The 20,488-nt window shown below is 47.9% G+C and overlaps 1 protein-coding gene across 2 annotated transcripts in view; it reads right to left on the reverse strand.

Annotated features, from left to right (window-relative positions):
• Positions 1-2,655: 2,655 nt before the first annotated feature.
• The window catches only part of INO80 (INO80 complex ATPase subunit), a 96,510-nt gene continuing 78,677 nt past the window's right edge, over positions 2,656-20,488 (reverse strand). For both annotated transcript variants that reach the window (XM_078608825.1, XM_078608826.1), the window contains 10 exons: positions 17,235-17,362; positions 14,362-14,456; positions 14,109-14,181; positions 11,477-11,635; positions 10,382-10,484; positions 9,911-10,005; positions 8,657-8,803; positions 7,602-7,743; positions 5,081-5,347; positions 2,656-3,837 (listed from right to left, as the gene is read on the reverse strand). In XM_078608825.1, coding sequence (XP_078464951.1) covers positions 3,599-3,837; positions 5,081-5,347; positions 7,602-7,743; positions 8,657-8,803; positions 9,911-10,005; positions 10,382-10,484; positions 11,477-11,635; positions 14,109-14,181; positions 14,362-14,456; positions 17,235-17,362 — 1,448 coding nt within the window. In that variant the 3' untranslated portion in view covers positions 2,656-3,598. The remainder of the gene's footprint in view (positions 3,838-5,080; positions 5,348-7,601; positions 7,744-8,656; positions 8,804-9,910; positions 10,006-10,381; positions 10,485-11,476; positions 11,636-14,108; positions 14,182-14,361; positions 14,457-17,234; positions 17,363-20,488) is intronic.

Below are 20,488 nucleotides of genomic sequence, written 5' to 3' on the forward strand. Positions count from 1 at the left end.
GGCTGTCTGGAGAATCAACCCCTCTTCGTCCTCGTCATCCGAAGATGTCTTGGTAAACTGTCTTTTTCTCGTGAATATTTCACAATACTAGGTTACCACTAAATTTCACACTTTCTGACACCAGATGTAGTGGGTTATAAATAGGCGCACACCGAGTCTTGGAGGCAACACGTTTATTTACTAACACAACTCGAACCAGTTGACATAACAGATAACTGCGCAATGCTCCGAAGTTAACTATGTACATTTTGGGTTAACTATGTACATTTCGGGTTAACTACATAGGGTGGTGGCCACCGCTCCTAACCACTGGAACGGGATCACTATATGGTGGGACCAGGACAGCTAACACGCTGCCTGGTCCTCGTGCGCAGAGACTGAAGAATGAATTGAAGGCGGCTGTATTCCCGGTTCGAACAGCCCAGCTCCCTCTTGGGACCGGGCTCCGCCCCTGGCCACGCCCCCTTCTAGATCCTTTGTGGAGGCTCAGTCCCTACCACGTGGCCCTCTCACCCCCTTCTGGGGGTCCCCGTGCCCCCTCGTCTGGTCACATGCTCTCGCGGGTTCACGCAGGCTGTCATGTCCTGACCCGACCTCCGTGATACCCGGACCCTGCCCTCTAGTGAGCCCCGTAATGCAGTACACACACTGGTGCCATAAAACGGCACCCCGCATACAGTACCACTCTTCCCTCCGTACTGTCGCTACACTGTAGTGATACCATTTATGTCGCTACACTTGTAACACTCTCACCCCGGCGTGCACACCCCTCCCAGCACTTTAACAATAGCACACAGGAAGCTCCTCAACCTCAACAGGGCTCATTAGCGTGTCCCATCTGCAGGCCTTTCGCTCTCCCTGGGGGCTGCTCATTTATATAAACACGGCCAGGAAACTGCCCTGCTGCACTCACCCATAAAGCTCCCCACAGATATATTGCACACGTCAAGGTTCTGCGGGTTTTGGAAGGAGACGGGAGACAGCCGATGACGTAGGTTGTTGAACATTTCTCGTCACTACGTCTGGGTGACACGTCTCAACCAGTGGCTCACTACTCCACCAGTCCTCAGTGACAGTGGTGTGTCTGTAAACGGTGTTACTCTGGTCACGAGCGGAAATGAGGTTTACAAACGGATACATTCGTACACGGCCTTGGTGTCAATCCACTGTCCGGTGAGGCCCTCCCCACGCCATGCGGTGTAATATTTGACCATACTTCACCACACTAGTATGGATCCAGGCTACTAGTTTGGAATTGTGGCCTCTGATTGTTTCAATTGGACACTGCAGCTAGAACAAGCACGAGTGCAGTGCTCTTGTTGAGCGGGTAAAAGTTTGTTTTGTGTTACTGGTAAGAGCAAGGAAATTAACCGATGAACAGTTTGCCACACGTATGGAAATGTATCGAGCAATGATCGTCAAGTGTTTAGCTTCTCAACTGAGAAACCAAGACAGCTGCCACAGCTGTCTAGGTTATATTCCATCTTCTGGAGTGGCAGTTGAACCAACGGCGTTAATTTGTCAAATCTACTGCAATCGGTTTACCAGTTCACGCCTCTTGGACAAATAACCAGTTAGCGCTTGACAACCCTACTCGAGTTTTGTCTGCATCCCATTACTCAAAACGCCCTGGGTGGTCAGCTGTGATCCATTACAATACAATAATCAGATAATTATATGTACAAGAAAGCATTGTGTAAGCAAGATTTTAAAAACAATCATTGATTGCCGATTTAAAAAATTTGGTCTATGCTACCAACACACAATGGCCTACTTTTGTAAATGCAGTCAGGTTCTTGAGTGTTCACTTAGCAGAAGTAGTGGTTAGTGGAAATTAGTGGTTGGCAGCAGGAAGAAAATCAACTCGTGGCATCTAGCCACAAGTGGTATCCTAAATCAACCGGTTACCAGAGAAGAGTATTTATAAACATCTATTGTCTGCTGGCCCACAGCTTTCCTTGCAGAGCCAACACATTTCACTGGACACGGTGTGGTCCGGCAATCTTGGGCCTGAACAAACGAAGCAATTGGGGGAATCACCCCCGCAGTGGTTGACTGAATAACAGGCCTTTTTTTCTGCGCAGTTTCACTTCAAGGAATTGATCAGGGGGGACACTGCCCCCATGCCTGCGTTCCGCACGGCGGGAGCGAGCGCAAGGGGCCCCCCCACAGGGGACTCTGAAAGGGGAAGGGGTAGAGCCACAGGTGCGGAGAGTCTCGCTTCACGGACGCGGCTTCCACTCGCGGGAGGGATCCTGCAATGGGCCGAGCATTCCACAGTCATTGTTGTCTATCGAGGCTGGGCATATCTTGCGGGGGCTCTCAAGGTCAATCAACATCAATATGAGCAAGTCAATAACAGTGTTACAGGTCGACTACGGTGATGTACAAGCAGGGAGTGATGTGCCTGTGCAGTGGGTTGTGACTCAGATCAACAGGTGGCTAAGCACACTGCTTGATCGATGACAAAAGCCATGAAGAACAGCTTCACTATGTAGAATGTGGGTAGGGTGGCTTTGTAGGCAGTTGGTTCCAAGATCATGTGACCAAGCACAATGTCTCCTGCGTGTCATCGCCCGACCTAACTGGAGCATCGTAGACGCACCGTCCGAAGTGGCACGTTATTGTGGACAAGTCAGGCACAAAGACTACGAATAATATTAGAGATTTATTTCATACTTTATAAGCAACAGTGGCTCACTGGCAAAGCTTTTTATACAATTGTCCCATTGTTACAAATTGCATTTATATTATATGTAATTACAGCTAAAAAAATAAAGCCCTTCAAAATGTGGGCCTTTCATCAACCCTGTGTCTGCGAGAACGTTATTTTAATAAAGCCTTTTTGCTTTGACGTCCAAGCATGATCCGCGTGTAACTCCGTGTAACGCACACGGACCTTCCCAGCGGCAGACCCAGCACAGAGCCGAGCCGGGGCCGTGTGCAGCGCGCCCCTCTTCCCCGACATCACCAAGCGCGAGTGCACGCACACCAAAACACATGCACACTACTGTGTGTTAACGAAACGGAGCAGCCATAATCAAACCAACGGGTTGTATCTATTTAAAAAGGAACGTACGTGTTGGTCAGTTTGTGTATTGTCAGTTTCTTACAGGAACGTGGGGACTGTCACATTGCCCAACGACCAAACTTGCAGGATGTGTGGGCCGTGCGGTTTGCCACCCAAGATCAAGCAGCCGAGCTTTTGCAAGTGGTGGGGGAAGCAGCGGAGGGGGTCCCCGTTGCACTAGGGTGGGCTTTGGTGCTCACGTGCCACCTTCCCGTCGTCTGGGTGTGAGAGGTGGTCAGCCCCTCTGCGTCGTTACGCACGGGGCCCCCTCTTGCAGTTGTTGCAGAGGGCAGGAGTAAAGTTTGTCGGTCACTTGCCGAACAACGGGATGAGTAGAAGGCGGCGCGTTACCTCTCCCGCTCCAGCCAGCGTACCCCCCCCGCCCCCCCAAAGCTGGGCCAGGTGCAGTCAACACTCATCACAAACCCAACAATGGCACTGCTGCTGCCTAGACCCCCATTGTCGCCACCTGCGTTCTCGTTTTATTGGAACAGTCTTCGTCTGGCACCAAAACGTTTTGTATTTTCTCTACGGGTTGGCAGAGGTGTTGGCAGGATTTTTTCCGTGCCTGCGGCCTCCGTGAGACAAAAACTGCTGCTGCTGCTGCAGAGACTTGCGGATCGTGGGAGGTAGCTTGCCAGCAGCTCGCCCGAGAGCAGCCAGCGAGGAGGGGTTGCTGAAGCCGGTCGTGCCTTGGGAGGATGTGGAGCCACCAAACCCGGTCGCGGAGGTGGGTGGGGGAACCAGAGGGGCCTGCCGGGGGCTTCCTGTCCACGCAAACACAACACACATCCTTTTGTCTCCGCGCCACACGTGCACTTGAGTGCTCCTGCATCGTGGCACAAAGAACAAGTGCACAGCACAGGAACACCGGCCACAATTGTGGTCCAGGGAACACACACTGTCAATGCAACAGTGGTGTTTAGGAAAAATGGGTTTGGACTGAAATGCATTATCTCTTTGCCGGGGTAAACCGGGGAGTTGTGATGCATGTGCAGACGATGTTAGATTTACCTAAACAATAACAAGGCATTTAAAAGTAATTAATGTCAATTAATGTGCCACCCAGGAGGCAAGTTAAGAAGGTGGTGTTCCATTTCATTGGGGGCCGAGTTTGGGCCCCTAACATAGAGGGCAATGTTCTTCATTGCAAGGCCCGCAGGACACTGGCGGCCCACGGTCGCCTTTAGTGCGGCCCCTCACGTGCAGCTCCCAACAATACACCAATGTGAAAGCACCCCATCATCGTACTGTCAAACCCCAATGGTTTCAAATGTGTGGCGGCCCTCAACAATGATGATGTCTTATCGGTATAGGGCGAAGAGACCCACCTTGCCCCAGTACAGACAGGCTGCATATCTCCTCCATATGTCGAAGCTTTTCAGCATTATTTGGGATCTTCTAGGAAGCTAAGCGACTCATAGCAACGAGAACGAAGAGTAGAACCAATGCCTCTCAGTCGGCATGATCTCCACCAGCCTAGTGGCAATCACATTACCTGTACGGCCACCCAGCCACTCGCATACACATACTGCACGAGATAAAGATTCTTAAATGGGATCTCACCGGGTTCATTCAATCATAATAACCACACAAAGTGCAGAAATTAAGAGCATATGTGTCTGTTCATTTATAACTAAACTAATTTTTATATTTTACCAGGTAAGGCCCACTGAGCTATATAGCTCTTTTTCAGATGTGACCTGGCCACAAATGATAGCTCAATAAGGTGGCTTATACACTAAACGCGTGTTTCAACATGTGGAGGGGAAAACTGGAGGACCCGGAAAAAAATCCACACGACCACGGGGAGACACGCAAACTCCAAATAAACAGCAGGTGCCACGACCTGCTGCATACCAGACGAGGGAGTTAACATCTCGCCACCGTGATGCCCTTTATTCTCTGTCAGGTTGACACTTGGACGATGGCGCGGTACCCAAAGACGGACATTTACAGAGGTACCATCGAAACCGCGGGGGGCTGTCGCATTAGATGGGGCGGACGTACCGTTGGTATCCTTGCTCACGCTGTAGCCGTATGCTGCGTAAGCTGCCGCAGAGGCGGCCGCCGCCCCTGCCATGGCCCCTGCCATGGCCGCCGCGCTGCCCGTCGTCGACTTGCGGCCTCGGCCCCGGGTGGGCCCCGCTGTGGCGGCGGCGAAGGCGGCGCCGATGGCAGCGACGGTGGTGGTGGTCGGCGCCTCGCTCTGCCGAGAGCGGCCTCCGCGGCTCCGCGCCAGCCCTCGGCCCTTGGGGAGGCCTCTCCCCGCATTCTCTGCAGCACAAGGGGTTGCCAAAGCACCGCACACGCAACACGTGACTCTCACGAACTACCACAAGTTGAACCAAGACAACCTCAAACTACTTAACAATTACTAAACTGGACGAAAGGAACCCGAGGAAAACATGAATACGTATCTTGATTCACAGGACTAGAGGACAATCTATCAAATAAAGGCAGCTGTCTTTGCAGGCGCAAAATCGTTAAAGGGCATTTGATCCTTTCTATTCGGCGGAATGTCAGATGAGTACATCCTTTTTTATAGTGGGAACAAAGATATTTAGAGCAACAAGCACTCTATTGCAATGTCAATGTCTGCCTACTTGAAAGAATAACCTGGGAGCACTCATCAGCCTTGGCAGCCCTGAGCCAGTGGTGGAAATTCCACATTACCATGGTAGAGGCCGGTTTCTCTACAGGACGACCAATGTTGACTTCCCAACAAATTCGTGCTCATTTTACTTGCCGTGGTGGCGAGATGTTATTTCCCTCGCCTGGTATGTAGGAGGCCGTGGATTCAATCCTGACCCTGACACCTGTATGTTTGGAGTGTGCATGTTCTCCCCGTGGTAGTGTGGATTTTCTCCGGGTCCTCCGTTTTTTCCCTCCACATTTATAAACATGCATTTGGAGTGTTTGGCTGCTATAAATGTCCACGTGATGAGAAGCCACTTTGTTGGGCTATCATTTGTGGCCAGGTCGCTTCTGAAAGAGAGTTATATAGCTCAGTGGGCCTTAAGTTGCCCTCATTTCAAAATATGAGTCTCGGTATTTACCCTGAATCCCGGAGATCATAATTATGCCGGTCTACCTGACTTGCATGTGAAACCGACCAGTCGATAATGTCACTTTTCTATAATTGATTAATGCCCATTTTCTTCTCACGATCGGCTTTGTTCCGCCGTTTTTGTAAAGCAAAAATATACGGCCATGTGTCATTAAGCATGACATATATTCATATTCATTAAAAGTTATTAGCTACTAAAATGTTGTTTTACGGAAGGTATCCAGACATTATTAACCATTATTTGGTAGCAATCCTAAGTCATTAACCTATACAGTCATACCTCAGTATACGACCGCTTTGGAATACGTCGAATTTGGTATACGTCGTGTTTTGACGAGAAAAAAATGTCTTGGGATACGACGTCTTGCTTGGGATACGACGCGCTTGCTAGAACTTTTATGGGTCGGGATGAGTCACCGCGTACAGTACACAATACTGTTACGGCTCTAACAAGCCGTAACAGTATTGTGTGGAATGACCAGACAATTTCACACTTCAGGAACATTCTTAGAAGAAGGCAAAAACAAACTTCAATGGACAGGTTTTTAGTGAAACTCAAACCTGGTGAGCCTCAACCAGGCCCAAGTCAAGAAAAAAGACAGAAAAGAGAAAGAGATAAAACCCCAGAATTTCAGCTTCCTGAAGTGTTTATGGAAGGGGACTCTCCTTCCAAAAAATAACATCTCCTCCTCCTCCCCTTCCTCACCACCATCCTCGTAGGCTCTGAACTCATCTCAGCAAGGTAAAGTGACGTTAAATTATATTTTTATTTCAATTTCTTTTAACCCCATTAATGTATAATATGCCATATAAAATATACTCTGAAACGGATTATTTCCTTTCCCTTTATTTCTTATGAGAAAAATTCGTTTGGTATACGTCTACCTTCTGGAACGAATTAACGACGTATACCGAGGTACCACTGTATATTAAAATGCAGCCAAGAGTAGTGTACAGTGGTAAATCATTTATGTTTCTCCTTCCGTGGCTGCTCCCTTCTGAGTTTCCTGCCCATTGCCACGCTGTAGCCATGTGCTCGGCATAGCAGAAAGACAGTCATGGCGGCCGCACAGGAAAGAGGTGCATGTGGTGCGGGCCGTGCATGCCGCAGTCGGTGTGGTGCAGGCCGTGTGTGACGTAGATGAGGTGGGATTGGCCATGTGTGACGCGGTAGGTCTGGTTACACGGGCCGTGTGTGACGCAGAAGGTGTGGTGGCACGGCCCGTGTGTGACGCAGTGTGGCACGGGCCGTGTGTGACGCAGTGTGGCACGGGCCGTGTGTGACGCAGAAGGTGTGGTGGCACGGGCCGTGTGTGACGCAGTGTGGCACGGGCCGTGTGTGACGCAGAAGGTGTGGTGGCACGGGACGTGTGTGACGCAGTGTGGCACGGGCCGTGTGTGCCGCAGAAGGTGTGGTGGCACGGGACGTGTGTGACGCAGGCGCGGGACTCGCGCGCGCACCGAGAGGCTGGTCCGCCGCCACGCTCCGTGTGGGCGTGCTGCAGTGGCTGGCCGGCGCGCCATCATCCACGATCACCAGCATGTCGTTGCTGCTCTCGTCCGGAGGGATGGAGCCTGGCTGCAGCTCGCTGCCCAGGGACATCTGAACCATACACACGCAAGCACATCACGTCCAGATATCTCCCGTGTAGCCTTTAACAGGCTGTTGGGACAAAAGCCGTTGGCGGGAACCTATTAAGGCCGGCACGGCACACGATCCGATGTTTACACATTGCAGCAGGTAGTAATTTAAGGCTCAGTCGACCTAGGGGAGACCTAGGAACGGTTCAGATATCTGCCACTGATGTTGTCTGTGAACGGGAATCGAACTGGGGGCCACTGAGTGTGTGCGAACTACTGGTATGTTATTGATATTTACCAGAAAAATTACACTGAATGCTTGTTTAATTAATGTAGGGAGTTCAAATTCTGGAAATGTTGCATTAATTTGATATCATTTTAATTTTAAAATAATTTTAAGTTAAAATGGTTGCCCAGACTAAGAATTATTTCCCCATGCTGATGATTAACTGCATTAAATATTAATTCGGGTGAAGTCGCCTCAGGCCAAATGGAGACATTAACTAATTACTGATGGGGTCCACAGATCAGTACTGAACTTACGTGGCTGGGATTGCTGTGCAGTCCTCTATTTAACAACCACAGAATTACTTGCAAAATTATCTTTGCTCATTTACATTTTGGTTACGCAATCGTTAGTGGCCAATGACAAGGACACTCCGCATACAGCGCTGCAACGGCATCTTTAATTCCAATAATTTAGGATTGCAAAGCAAAAAAAAACTATAACGCTCGTCATTTATTCTTGCAGATCGAACGCACGCACGCAGCTCGCGCCAGCCTTCGGTGGTCACGCCGGCCTGGCGCCGCTCACCGGCTGGCTGTGGCTCACCGGGGCTCACCACTCACCGGCTCGCCGTGGCTCACCACTCACCAGCTCGTCATGGCTCACCAGCTCACTGCGGCTCACTATCTCACCACGGCTCACCGCTCACCTCGCTGTAGGGGCTGGGCTGCGCCGAGTCGACGCTCACGTAGCACTCGTCCCACTCGGCTGACGTGTTCGAGTTGTCGGCAGATGGCAGCGAGGGGGGCGCCACCCCGATCTCCAGCCGCATACGCTTGCCATACCCTTCCCCAACCTGCTCTCGCACCACCACCGCCACCAAGCAGGGGCCCACGGGCACGCCGGCAACACGTTACTGAGGTGGTGATGAGGCCCCGCCGTGGCACGTTCGCTGCATTTTGCCGAGGTTCGTAAATCGAATCCGGTAGGCTGCCCACGGTTAATACTGCAGGCGCGTTAACCGTGAAATACCCATCGCCTGCTTCACAGTGGACGTTAATATTCCATTACATCATTCGAAAAAATTGTAGGCCATTATATGCTGACGTCATGCTCCTATGTATGTGAACCATACCATCTTCACAATAGCCTTGTGCCATAAGGATGGCGCAAATACCAAATTTCCTCAATCGTTGTTCCTGCACTATTGCAGTAACAACTGAGTAATGGCTTCTCAGCAATGCAAAATGCACCAACAGAGTGTGAACACAGCATGAATGCACAAAATGCATGCAATATACACACAAGCAACTTAGCACGTACGCTTTACCAGCCACTATTACGATGATTCATGATTTATTAATGGGGTTAGGCCACGTAATGATCTGGTAAAATCTGTGTTCTAAGAACCTCCACCACCCGACACATTAAAAAAACATAAAATGGTTGTGTGGTGTACAAGCGTGCGATGTGCCATTTGTTTTTGTTTCAGTTCACCGGTGAGTTGAAGAACAGTTCTCAAAATCAAATTGAGTAAGTTTGGCCCAAAACTAAAATCAATTAAGGACGGCGCATAAGAAAGGCATCAAGATTGCACAAATCACCGAGGACCACGCTGGGTGGGGCGTTGTGTAGACAGGGCGAGTGGTGAACCTTCTCAACGGCTGCAGATGAAAAAGGCACTAAAACCTGATGTGACTAATATTCTTTGAAGAAATGTTGAACTAGAAACAGACTAAAATATAACACAAAGGAGGGAATACGTCTTTCTAAAACAAACGGAAAATGTTGTTGCTGCTGGGGAGGTGTGTGGCACGGCGTGGTGGGCACGCAATGCCCGCCACGCCATCGAGGCGCGCGCACGGGCACGCACGCACACACACGGGCACGCACGGACACACACGGACACACACGGGCACGCACGGACACACACGGACACACACGGGCACGCACGGACACGCACCTGCTGCTTCTCGGCGTACTTGTCTCGCTTGCGCTTGCGTTCCTTGGCGCGGCTCACCTCCTCCTGCTGCTTCTTTTCTTCTTGACGCATCCGCACTGTACAACCATCACCAACGACAGGTGCTTCCAGGAACCCGCTAGCACTCAAACTGCACTGATAGGGTGGGAGCTTAAACAAGTTTATGTGAATCACCAACCCTCGTATGTTGTTGATGTATGTGTGTTGAACTAATTTTGCACCGTCCAACCATGCTAATCGCAAGTGCGGGGGAAAGAAATTCGTTTTTGCCTCTACAATGTTCCACTCAAGGGCGTGCAAACACAGCCGCCGCTGCCTGTCGCTTAAAATTATTTTCACTAAGATGTGGTTTTGCAAAGCCATTTGCCCATAAAACAGGCGGTGCCCTCAGCCACTGTCAGGGTGAGTGCTGGCAGCAAGAGGCTTCAACAACGCCGTCCCTCTCGCTCTTACGCTTTTTCTCAAGCTCTTCGTCGTCCAGAAGCAGGGAGACCACCTCCTTGGGCTTCAACGCATCCGGTTTGAAGTTGCTGCCCGAGATCACCATCTTCTGGATCTGCACGCGGAGAGGTTCCCCCGTTTCAAGTTAAATGTTTGTGAGCCGGGCGAGAACGCACGAGACGCGGGCAGTGCAGACACGTTCATATATCGATAGTGAATCAAACAAAAGTGTCGTAGTGCAGAGGGTGCTAAGCTCCCCGTGGTGGATAGCAACTGCACATCCCAAGTGTACAGCTGCCATTTATTTGGAGCCAGGGCGCATTGAGACCAACATGGGACACCATGGTAAGAACTTCTGCCAGTAATGACCACAAGTGTGCACGATGGGAAAGAGAATCCCTGGGTACATATAGCAAACTAAACCGTTGTTTTAGACTAGTATAATCAATTGTGTTCATTATGTAGTGGCGAACTATACTTTTTTTATTACCAGTGTTTACACACGCAAAAAGCTATTTCTTCAAGCTGATGTCTCAACAAATGGAATATGAACCAAACACGTTGTGTCTGACAAAGACAACATTCCCCACAAACCTTTCCCAGTGCTCCGAATGGCTGTGCAATCATGTGTGTGAGTCACTCTGGATATTTTATGAAAAGGAACTCATGGCTAGGTCTGATATAAGCTATTAGAAAAATACAAATTTTGTCAGTCCACTGCTGACTGCTGACCTCCCCATGCCATGTCAATTATGGGGGTTGTTTGACCATACTTCATCACTTTCGGTATGGGTTGGTGAAGGAAACAAGGACCAGTTCACATATCGATGGTGATGTTAGCTATGGCCGGGAATCGTGCTCAAGTTGCTGGGTTTAGAGCACATTGCTAACCAATGTGCCATTGCTCCCCCAACTGAGAGTTTCACGGAGGAAAGATTGGAAACGACTGGGTCAACGATGGCCAGACTAAACGTCGCGGAAGCATTCTGGAGTAATGGGCTTTATGCCAGATGGCTTTGGCTGAAAGTGTTCAGCGGCCTGGTACGAGAGCAGCAGAGCGAGCGGGCGCGGGCAATGGGGGTCGGGCGCGATGGGGCGGGCGGATACCTCGCTCTTCTCCTTAGCGCGCTGCAGGATGCGCTCCTCGATAGTGCCCTTGCAGATGAGGCGGTACACCGTCACCTGCTTGGTCTGGCCCAGACGGTGAGCTCGGTCCATCGCCTGCTGGTCCACGGTGGGGTTCCAGTCACTGTCGTAGAAGATCACCTGCGCACGCGGGCAGTCACCCCCGGCCTTATTAGTCGTTCCAATATTCACAAGTTGCTCAACATAAAAGGTAGGGTTGCCACCTGTACAGATTTGACCTGGTCGGTCTGGAAAATGGTATCTGTTCGGGTGGTAGGAATTAATTCGGACTGAGATCTGGTAAGGTTATTGTGTTGATGATAGACCCAGGCTGAACGAGAAATGGGTGGGTTTGGTCTGTGGGAGAGGTGGCAACCCTACCATGAGGAAACAACTATGTCCCCCACATGGGCAACGACTGTCCAATAACGCAGCCCTGACACAATCTGGCTTCTTCAAAAGTCAAGGCATCCAAGTGATAATTCTTCATGGACTTGCAGTGTTTCCAACACCGCACAGCCCAATGCCTTGGAGATAAACTTCTGCTCACTAGGCCCAGGAGACAGCCAGAGATGTTGCGGCGTGAATGGGCTGGGAATCCCCAATGCATGATTTGCTTCTGAACATAATCTCTCATCCACAAGGCCATCCCTACACTATGGGAACCTCATTTGCCAGTAAAAATATGATAATTGGTTCTTTACCCTTCTATCTGGCAACAAAACTGACAACTTTTTACAAGGAGTCATGTTTGCATAGACCGCAATACCTGCAGTCATAATACAAACAAAAGAACATAACTCTGATAATGTGCACTGTCCTTAAAGTTGATTGATCCACACCCGAGACAGCTTTCCTTAGAGCCTAGTCTCATATGGGTTGGACCAGATGACGCCAAAAGGGGCACAACTCAAAGACAATGCACCATCAGAGTATGAGAGCTCGGGGCAAGCATCTACACTATGGGAACCTCATTTGCCAGTAAAAATATGATAATTGGTTCTTTACCCTTCTATCTGGCAACAAAACTGACACCTTTTTACAAGGAGTCATGTTTGCATAGACCGCAATACCTGTAGTCATAATACAAACAAAAGAACATAACTCTGATAATGTGCACTGTCCTTAAAGTTGATTGATCCACACCCGAGACAGCTTTCCTTAGAGCCTAGTCTCATATGGGTTGGACCAGATGACGCCAAAAGGCGCACAACTCAAAGACAATGCACCATCAGAGTATGAGAGCTCGGGCAAGCATCTACACTATGGGAACCTCATTTGCCAGTAAAAATATGATAATTGGTTCTTTACCCTTCTATCTGGCAACAAAACTGACACCTTTTTACAAGGAGTCATGTTTGCATAGACCGCAATACCTGCAGTCATAATACAAACAAAAGAACATAACTCTGATAATGTGCACTGTCCTTAAAGTTGATTGATCCACACCCGAGACAGCTTTCCTTAGAGCCTAGTCTCATATGGGTTGGACCAGATGACGCCAAAAGGCGCACAACTCAAAGACAATGCACCATCAGAGTATGAGAGCTCGGGGCAAGCATCTACACTATGGGAACCTCATTTGCCAGTAAAAATATGATAATTGGTTCTTTACCCTTCTATCTGGCAACAAAACTGACACCTTTTTACAAGGAGTCATGTTTGCATAGACCGCAATACCTGCAGTCATAATACAAACAAAAGAACATAACTCTGATAATGTGCACTGTCCTTAAAGTTGATTGATCCACACCCGAGACAGCTTTCCTTAGAGCCTAGTCTCATATGGGTTGGACCAGATGACGCCAGATAGAAGGGTAAAGAACCAATTATCAAGGCCATCCCTGTTTTGAGGCTGGCCCGACTGGCCCCTTTTTGAGGCATTCCAAAATCAACTAAAATATGTTCTCAATCTACATCTTATAGCCCTCTGAAAGGCAAGTCAATGCCCTTTCCAAAGTCAATAATTGCATTTGCATAAGGATCATAGTTCTACACGGCAACAAATCTAAAATATGACAATAAATGACAATGTATTAATAATGATATTGCTGTGTTTTTTATATACACCAGCCAGTGTGACTCAGCACATTATAACTCATCTCAAACAATCGTAAAGGCACCCCCCCCCAGTGGCAACTGTCCCTCTAGGTGCAATGTGACTCAGCATCTGGCCTGCAAACAGGTATTAGCCTGCCAGTAGCGGGTGGGGGGTGTGCTTTGTGTAATCAAAATTGCGCAATTTTCAGGTAAATATGTTATTTGGCTAATTTAAATCGCGACGCCGCTGGCACACTATGGCCTACTCTTGCACTTGATGTCGAGGGGATCTTTAACATCCACTGTGAAGCAGATGGTGTGTAGTATTATCGTGGTTATTACACCCACAACAATATTCAGGGCGGCTGCTAGATTAAAACCGTGAACCTCTACGACAACCGCCAGGCCATATCACCGCGCCGGTGACGTGGTTAATCTCTACGCCGGAATCGAGAGGAAGACGGCTGGAGAATGCCAAGTTGCTGACGCAGTTCGATTCACGAGAGAGAGAGCGTTGAGGCCCTCCGCGCCGGGAAATCGCTGTGAACCCCCCGAGCGCCGGGGAAGCTCATACCGTGTCTGCGGCCGTCAGATTGATGCCCAGGCCACCCGCCCGCGTGCTCAGCAGAAACACGAAGATGTCCGATCTGCGGGGAGATGCATCGGTCCGTCACGGGGACGCTCTGTCCACTCAGCGCACTGCTCCGCCAATGCGCGAGCGCTTTAACGCGAGTGAAATGGCAACATCAATCCATCCCTAGGGTGCTTCACAAGAAAAAAAACAGCACTTCGTAGGGAGACCGGTAATGACGATATGACGGGGGTACCTGGTCTGGAAGTCGGCCACCATATCCCTGCGCTCGGAGATCTTTGAGGAGCCGTCAAGGCGGATGTACGTGTGGTTGCGGTACACCATGTACTCCTGCACCACGCGGGACGGAACAAGCGGCGCCATCAACAACAACGACTCCGTTCGGCTCAGTCAAAGTCCAGGCCCTCTAGATATTGCAACACCACAGGGTTCGGTGACAGAAAATGCAACAACTCAGAACCCCACTGTTAAAAACTTTTCAGGAGTGTATATTTACGTGAAGCAGGGGTATATCACATATATGTATGGGAAGATCTTTGATCAGCTCGCATTATTTGTGGTAGGCTCGCAATAACCATGTCATGAGGTCAAAGTATGATTAAGGTTGAACTGAGTCAAATGAATGACCCCTGATGGGAACATTTGGTAGGAGATGCCAGTTTAAGTGCTGTGGTTACACTTGGTCCCATCACAAGGGTTTTCACTGGGGACATAGGGGCTGTCCATAAATGACGTCACGCACCTAGGGGGGGGAGGGGGGTCAGACATTTGTGACGATGTGTGACGTGGGGGGGTTTTAGAAATGTGACGTCACGTATAAATGCTCAACTTTAAATAAATATAAACACGTTCTACTTAATTAAATAGAATTGTTATAACACTAATTTTTCATTATTAACTTTTTTATTATTTAAATTTATTAAGGTCACCTTTTATTTATAGTATAGATTATATTATGATGTTAAATATAAGAACCGGAAGTCAAACTACGTCACACTTTTATAGAGAATAATACTTCGTCAGGAAGAGGAAGTGCAAATACAAATTTAATGCAGTCGTTATATTAAAAACGCTTGATAGTTTCAAATAAGAATTTTTAAAACGTAAGTACTATTATTCCTGTCATATCAATCGACATAATTTTAAATCACACACATTTGCTTATTAAATATAAATTTTTAATGTCAGTATGACATTTTTATACTATTATTATGTTACGATAACATTTATAATAATATAGGGAGAAAAGTTTTTGGGTACAAAGATATCAAACAGCCATTTTTGAGCATGGAGGGATAATTCATCATGGAGTACCTACTAAATATACGTCATTCGGCAAGCGTACAATAGCCAACGCATCCTCCATGATTAATTATTCCTCCATGAAATTTTTGTTCTTTGTACCCAGAAAATGGCATCATGCTTCTTTTCGCCATTGTCCTACTATGAACCATGAGTGACTGAATTTAACCATTTAGGATCTTTAATTTAACTACGGAGTTCCCTTATGGACATGAAAAAAAAAATTTAACCGCTCACAATTCAGTATATCATGTGCACGATTGAGTATTTATGCGCAAAAAATAATAAATAGTTTTTTTATTCCTTGAAGGAGCATTTTGCTTCTCCATGGGAGAATGGAGAAGCATACATTTTGTAAATTTTTTGAATGATTGTTATTAAATATTTTGATTCTGATTCTACCAGGGATTTTCATTCTGTGGAATTAATATGTGATTGTTGTTATTGTACTCTCCATTTTGCTTCGTTCTACTACAAGGTTTCAAGTATGTTTTTATGGTTATAATTACTTTTATATTGTTTAATTATAAGAGAATTTCAATATAATATTCTGAACATCTGCAGTTTTAGCTAGATGATTAATATTTTCAAGTGAATTTTATGCTAAATTTAAGCTTTCCAACACCTCATTTGAATACGTGTTTTCTCCTACAACATCAGAGTGCAGTGCCACATTAAATATGCGCTACAATGATAACAGTTTAAAGTGATTTGAAGCATGTTTTATTTTCAAAATGGAAATATAGTTTTAGGGGGGGGGACAGAGCTTTGTGACGTCATCTTTGAGGGGGTCTGACTTTTTGTGACGCTGTGTGACGAGGAAGGGAGGGGGGGTAAAAAATCTGCCAAAATCGCGTGACGTCATTTATGGATGGCCCCTTAACAGACGTTAAGACTGACCCAAATTCAGGGGTGGCATGTGACTGGTTTCCTTATTTAGACCCAGGAGGGCACCATCGATATGCGATGAATATTTTGTGAGGTAGATGTGGGTTACCATACAAGGCGAGTGTCAGAAGCATTTTTGTTTAGCTAAACCACGGCAATCTGCCCTTAAACACTGGCAACCCGATGACGTGGCCACGTAGACGTGGCAAAGTATTCAACATCCATTCCAGAAACTCCCCACAAACGGCCACGGCAGGAATGGAATCACTTACTGCATGTGTAAAATAAGGCCGTGGTAAAGGGTGTGTTAACCGCTGGGCTACCCAGCGTAGACAATTATGATATACAGAATAGCGTCATGTCGTGCGAGTCTGCTTTCACTGCTGCTTTTATTCCCCAGCCATCATCTGACTCGGGGCCTGTGGTCAGCAGAGCAAGGGTTGTGCTCTATCCAAAGAGTGAACGCAAACCACTCATGAACATCATTGTGGAGAATAAAAGTATGAAAATAACTAAGTAGACAATACGCCTCCTGCACATATTCGTCTCTCCACTATAAAAAATGTAAGTATTTTTTGTACAAATCCCGTCAGCTACGAAGCCTTCTGAGAGTTTTTTTTTTTAGCACTGTTCGTTTGATACAAGTCTGGACCGGTTTAGACATTCTGCGTCTCATCATCAGTCAGGCTCACTTAAACCAACACTGACCAATACACAACATAAACATTTGGCGGAACCATAGTGCAGTGCGGTAAGAAGGGTAGGCTTGGCTCGTTAACATGTTTGTGTTGACATCGCCCTCCTTTTCCCCACACATTTGGTTTGTACGATCGCCCCATTACAGGAGCCAGACAGCAATGAGCGAACAAACTGAAGACACTCGAGCGAGTGAGCAAGTGAGCGAGCACGCATCGCTACCTCCAGCAGGTCGATCATGCGAGTCATCTGGGAGTAGATGAGGACGCGGTGGCCCTGCATCTTGAGACGGCACAGCAGGCAATCCAGCGCGTAGAGCTTGCCGCTGTCCGTGATCAGCGTCTCTTTGTCTGCAAAGCACATGTGGACGCGCGCACGGGTCGGTGAGTAACACGAGCGCAGACTGCAGTGAGGGGCTGCCCATTTCCATAGCGGGCACCCATTAAAGCTGTAATGCTCCACACTGAAATGGCACTCGTCTTTGAGATCCTTTCAATGGATTGCACAGCTAAACTACTGCACATCAACTGCAAAAACACTGATGCAAATGGTTCATGGTATCCAAAAAAAATCATATAAATATATTTGTATATAGCCACTAATCCACCAGCTCTCTGTATCCATGTCATATAAGTTCTTACACAAGTGTAAGAAATTTCTCCTGCACCTTTGCTTTTCCTGCCATATGAATGCCCTTCGGAGCGTTCTGACTCTGGTGCAATTTAATGCCCAGATAAAGACCTCCGTACTTCCCGTCTCTTGACACTTGATTACATTTTCTTTAAATAGCCATTGAGCACAGGCCCAAAGGCCCAAGATGTCAAGAGGTCAGCAACAAACAGCAGTTAACACGCTTCAGCTTGTGAAGAGAGGCGATGAGAGGAAATTGTGCAAGTCTAGGCTGTCCAGTTGTTCAGCATTAGCTGAATAGCACCAAGCTGGAAGTCCGAACCTCTGCTATGAACTAATCGCATGACACTTTAATTCTGATGCCCACAGTCCCGATCGGCCTTCAGGTTTGTTAGAGGTTTGTGGTTCAAATCTAGCAGGTGCACCCTGGTTACCACCACCTGGTTACCACGGACGGCTCGCTGTGCTTTACAGTGAACACACCGTAAAGCACAGCGCGCTGTCCGTTTAACAGTGGACAATAAAGATCCCGTGACGACATTTGAGACGAGCAGGCCTTTCATTGTGTGCCGGCGCCAAAGCCCAAATTTGAAATAAACTCACAAAGTTAGTCAACCGGGATTGCAGGTGGGAATTATCTCTTCTTGCTGGCAAGCTAATGCCCACTTCTAGGCCAGTGCCCGACCAATCCTGAGTTGCACAGCAACAGCTGCCACCCGGGGTCCTCTTTGAAATGTGAGATGAGACACAAGGTGCTGTTCAGAGTTGCTGAGGCATTTGATTGCCGTATAAATGTTGTCATAAAAAAAATACAAGGGTAGGGGTCAGGGCATTTGGGAGGGAAAAGGGGAGGGGGGTTCCTACGATGAAAACAAGTAGCTGTTCGTTATGTTATACAATTTATGTTGTCATAAACAAATTACAATTCCGAAAGCGATGTGGTTAGTTCATTTTTCCACGGCATTCACACAGAGCACAGCGCGTGACACTGGCACCCGGGTCTCAGCACCAGGCCTCCACAGCACCTCAACGAACCTTAGTCACGCGAGACCAATCACCTCCACTATACCCCCAGGAAGTTTCCCTGCGTCTACCGCAGGTTAGCAGCCGTGCATCCACCACCCGATGCATGCGTCTACAGATTTCATAATTAAGGTTTGTTTGCGTTAGAGTGCGTAAGTATAAATGTGTTGTTAACCCAACCGATGATGCTGGATTAAATTACCAGCAAAACGTTGTACTAAAATTGTAAATGTTGTGGACTTACTCTCCAACACACTGGTGGGTTGAAGTAGTAACTAATTGGCATGTTTTGTTTCCGTGATAAACCTTACTAACAGGCTGTGTCGGATGGTGGTGGGTTAACGACACATTTATACTTACATTATCTAACCTGAAAAAACCTTTATTATGAATATTGGTCGTGAAAGCCTGTGTCAAACTGTCTACATATTTAATGCCGAACCAGCATCAACATCATCGTCTTCATCATCATCATTAACATGAACCACACTCCATAGGCACCGCTAGGATCAAGACCTCCCCACCACACCGCTACGATGCAACAATCCAAGTAGCCGTAGTGCACGTGCCGATCTCTGCACCGGAGCTGCGCCAGCCTCATGCCAACCCATGTGGCTGGCGCTGGTGATAGAGCTTTTGTCAAATTAGCTCCAAAGTTTGGGCCCAAAACGCCACTCTCATCAGGAATTTTAAAAGCAGTGTGGCTCATGAGCAGGAAACGCACGGAGCGTGGCCGAATTGCCGTGCGATTAATTGCCGAGCGGTAGAAATAATCAGGATATTGCAAGGCGCCTTGCGGGCGTTTCACTACATAAAGGTGCAAGATTAATGCGATTATCACTGTCAATCTACACAAAATATCAATACGAACATTGTAAATGGTGGTGCCCATACGATGGAAATGACCCATATGGTACTCATAGATGTTATTCTAAGGACAAAGGTTTATTATTGTAAATAGGTCTTTAAAAAAACACACACATTACTGTAAATAAAGAAATAAAACAAGCAAAAACAAAAGGGGAGTGCATAATGACTGGAGGGTCGCGGCCGCGGGAGCGAGATTGGGGTCGCAGACGTTTTCGACACAAAACACGGGGACCGGGGGAGACCTCGGCAACAAAACAGCGCGCGGCCAGCGGCACGGCCGCCCCGCGCGTGCTGTACAAACAGGAAGGGGCTATTACTGGGCTCCGGTGCCGTCAGCACTTCCACACGGCCCTTGTTATGTAAAACGCGGCAAGGAGGCCGAGCAATGTTTTCATTTGCGTGGGGCGGGACCCCGAGCGCCCCGGCCTCCATGAGCTCCACTATTGCATCTCACGCAACCCAATCAACACGAACATGGAGCACCATCAACACGGCACCGTCAAGACGGACACGCAGCACCATCAACACAGCACTGTCAACACCAATACGCAGCACCATCAACACGGCAATGCCAACATGGCACTGTCAACACGAATACGCAGCACCATCAACATGGCACCGTCAACACGGACACGCAGCACCATCAACGAAGAAGCGCAGCAACATCACCACGAACACACAGCACCATCAACACGAACACACAGCATTGTCAAAGAAGCATTTTTAATATGTCTAGGCAGTGTAATGTGGTTTTAATCATAAGTTATTATTTAGTTCATTTTGTATTTGTGCCATTCTTACAGAACAAGGTCATCACAAAAGGCCGAAGAGAGAGCCACACGTATCAACAGTTGAGGGGCTTCTTGGCAGTGCTGTATATGTGAAGAGCAGATTATAATGCGCGATGGCTTAGTGGATTGAGTGCTTGTCGCTCAGCTAGTCTGGATGGAGTT

This window comes from Lampetra planeri, chromosome 30 (genome assembly GCF_965212315.1).
Source record: "Lampetra planeri chromosome 30, kcLamPlan1.2.h2, whole genome shotgun sequence".
NCBI classification, from domain to species: domain Eukaryota; kingdom Metazoa; phylum Chordata; class Hyperoartia; order Petromyzontiformes; family Petromyzontidae; genus Lampetra; species Lampetra planeri.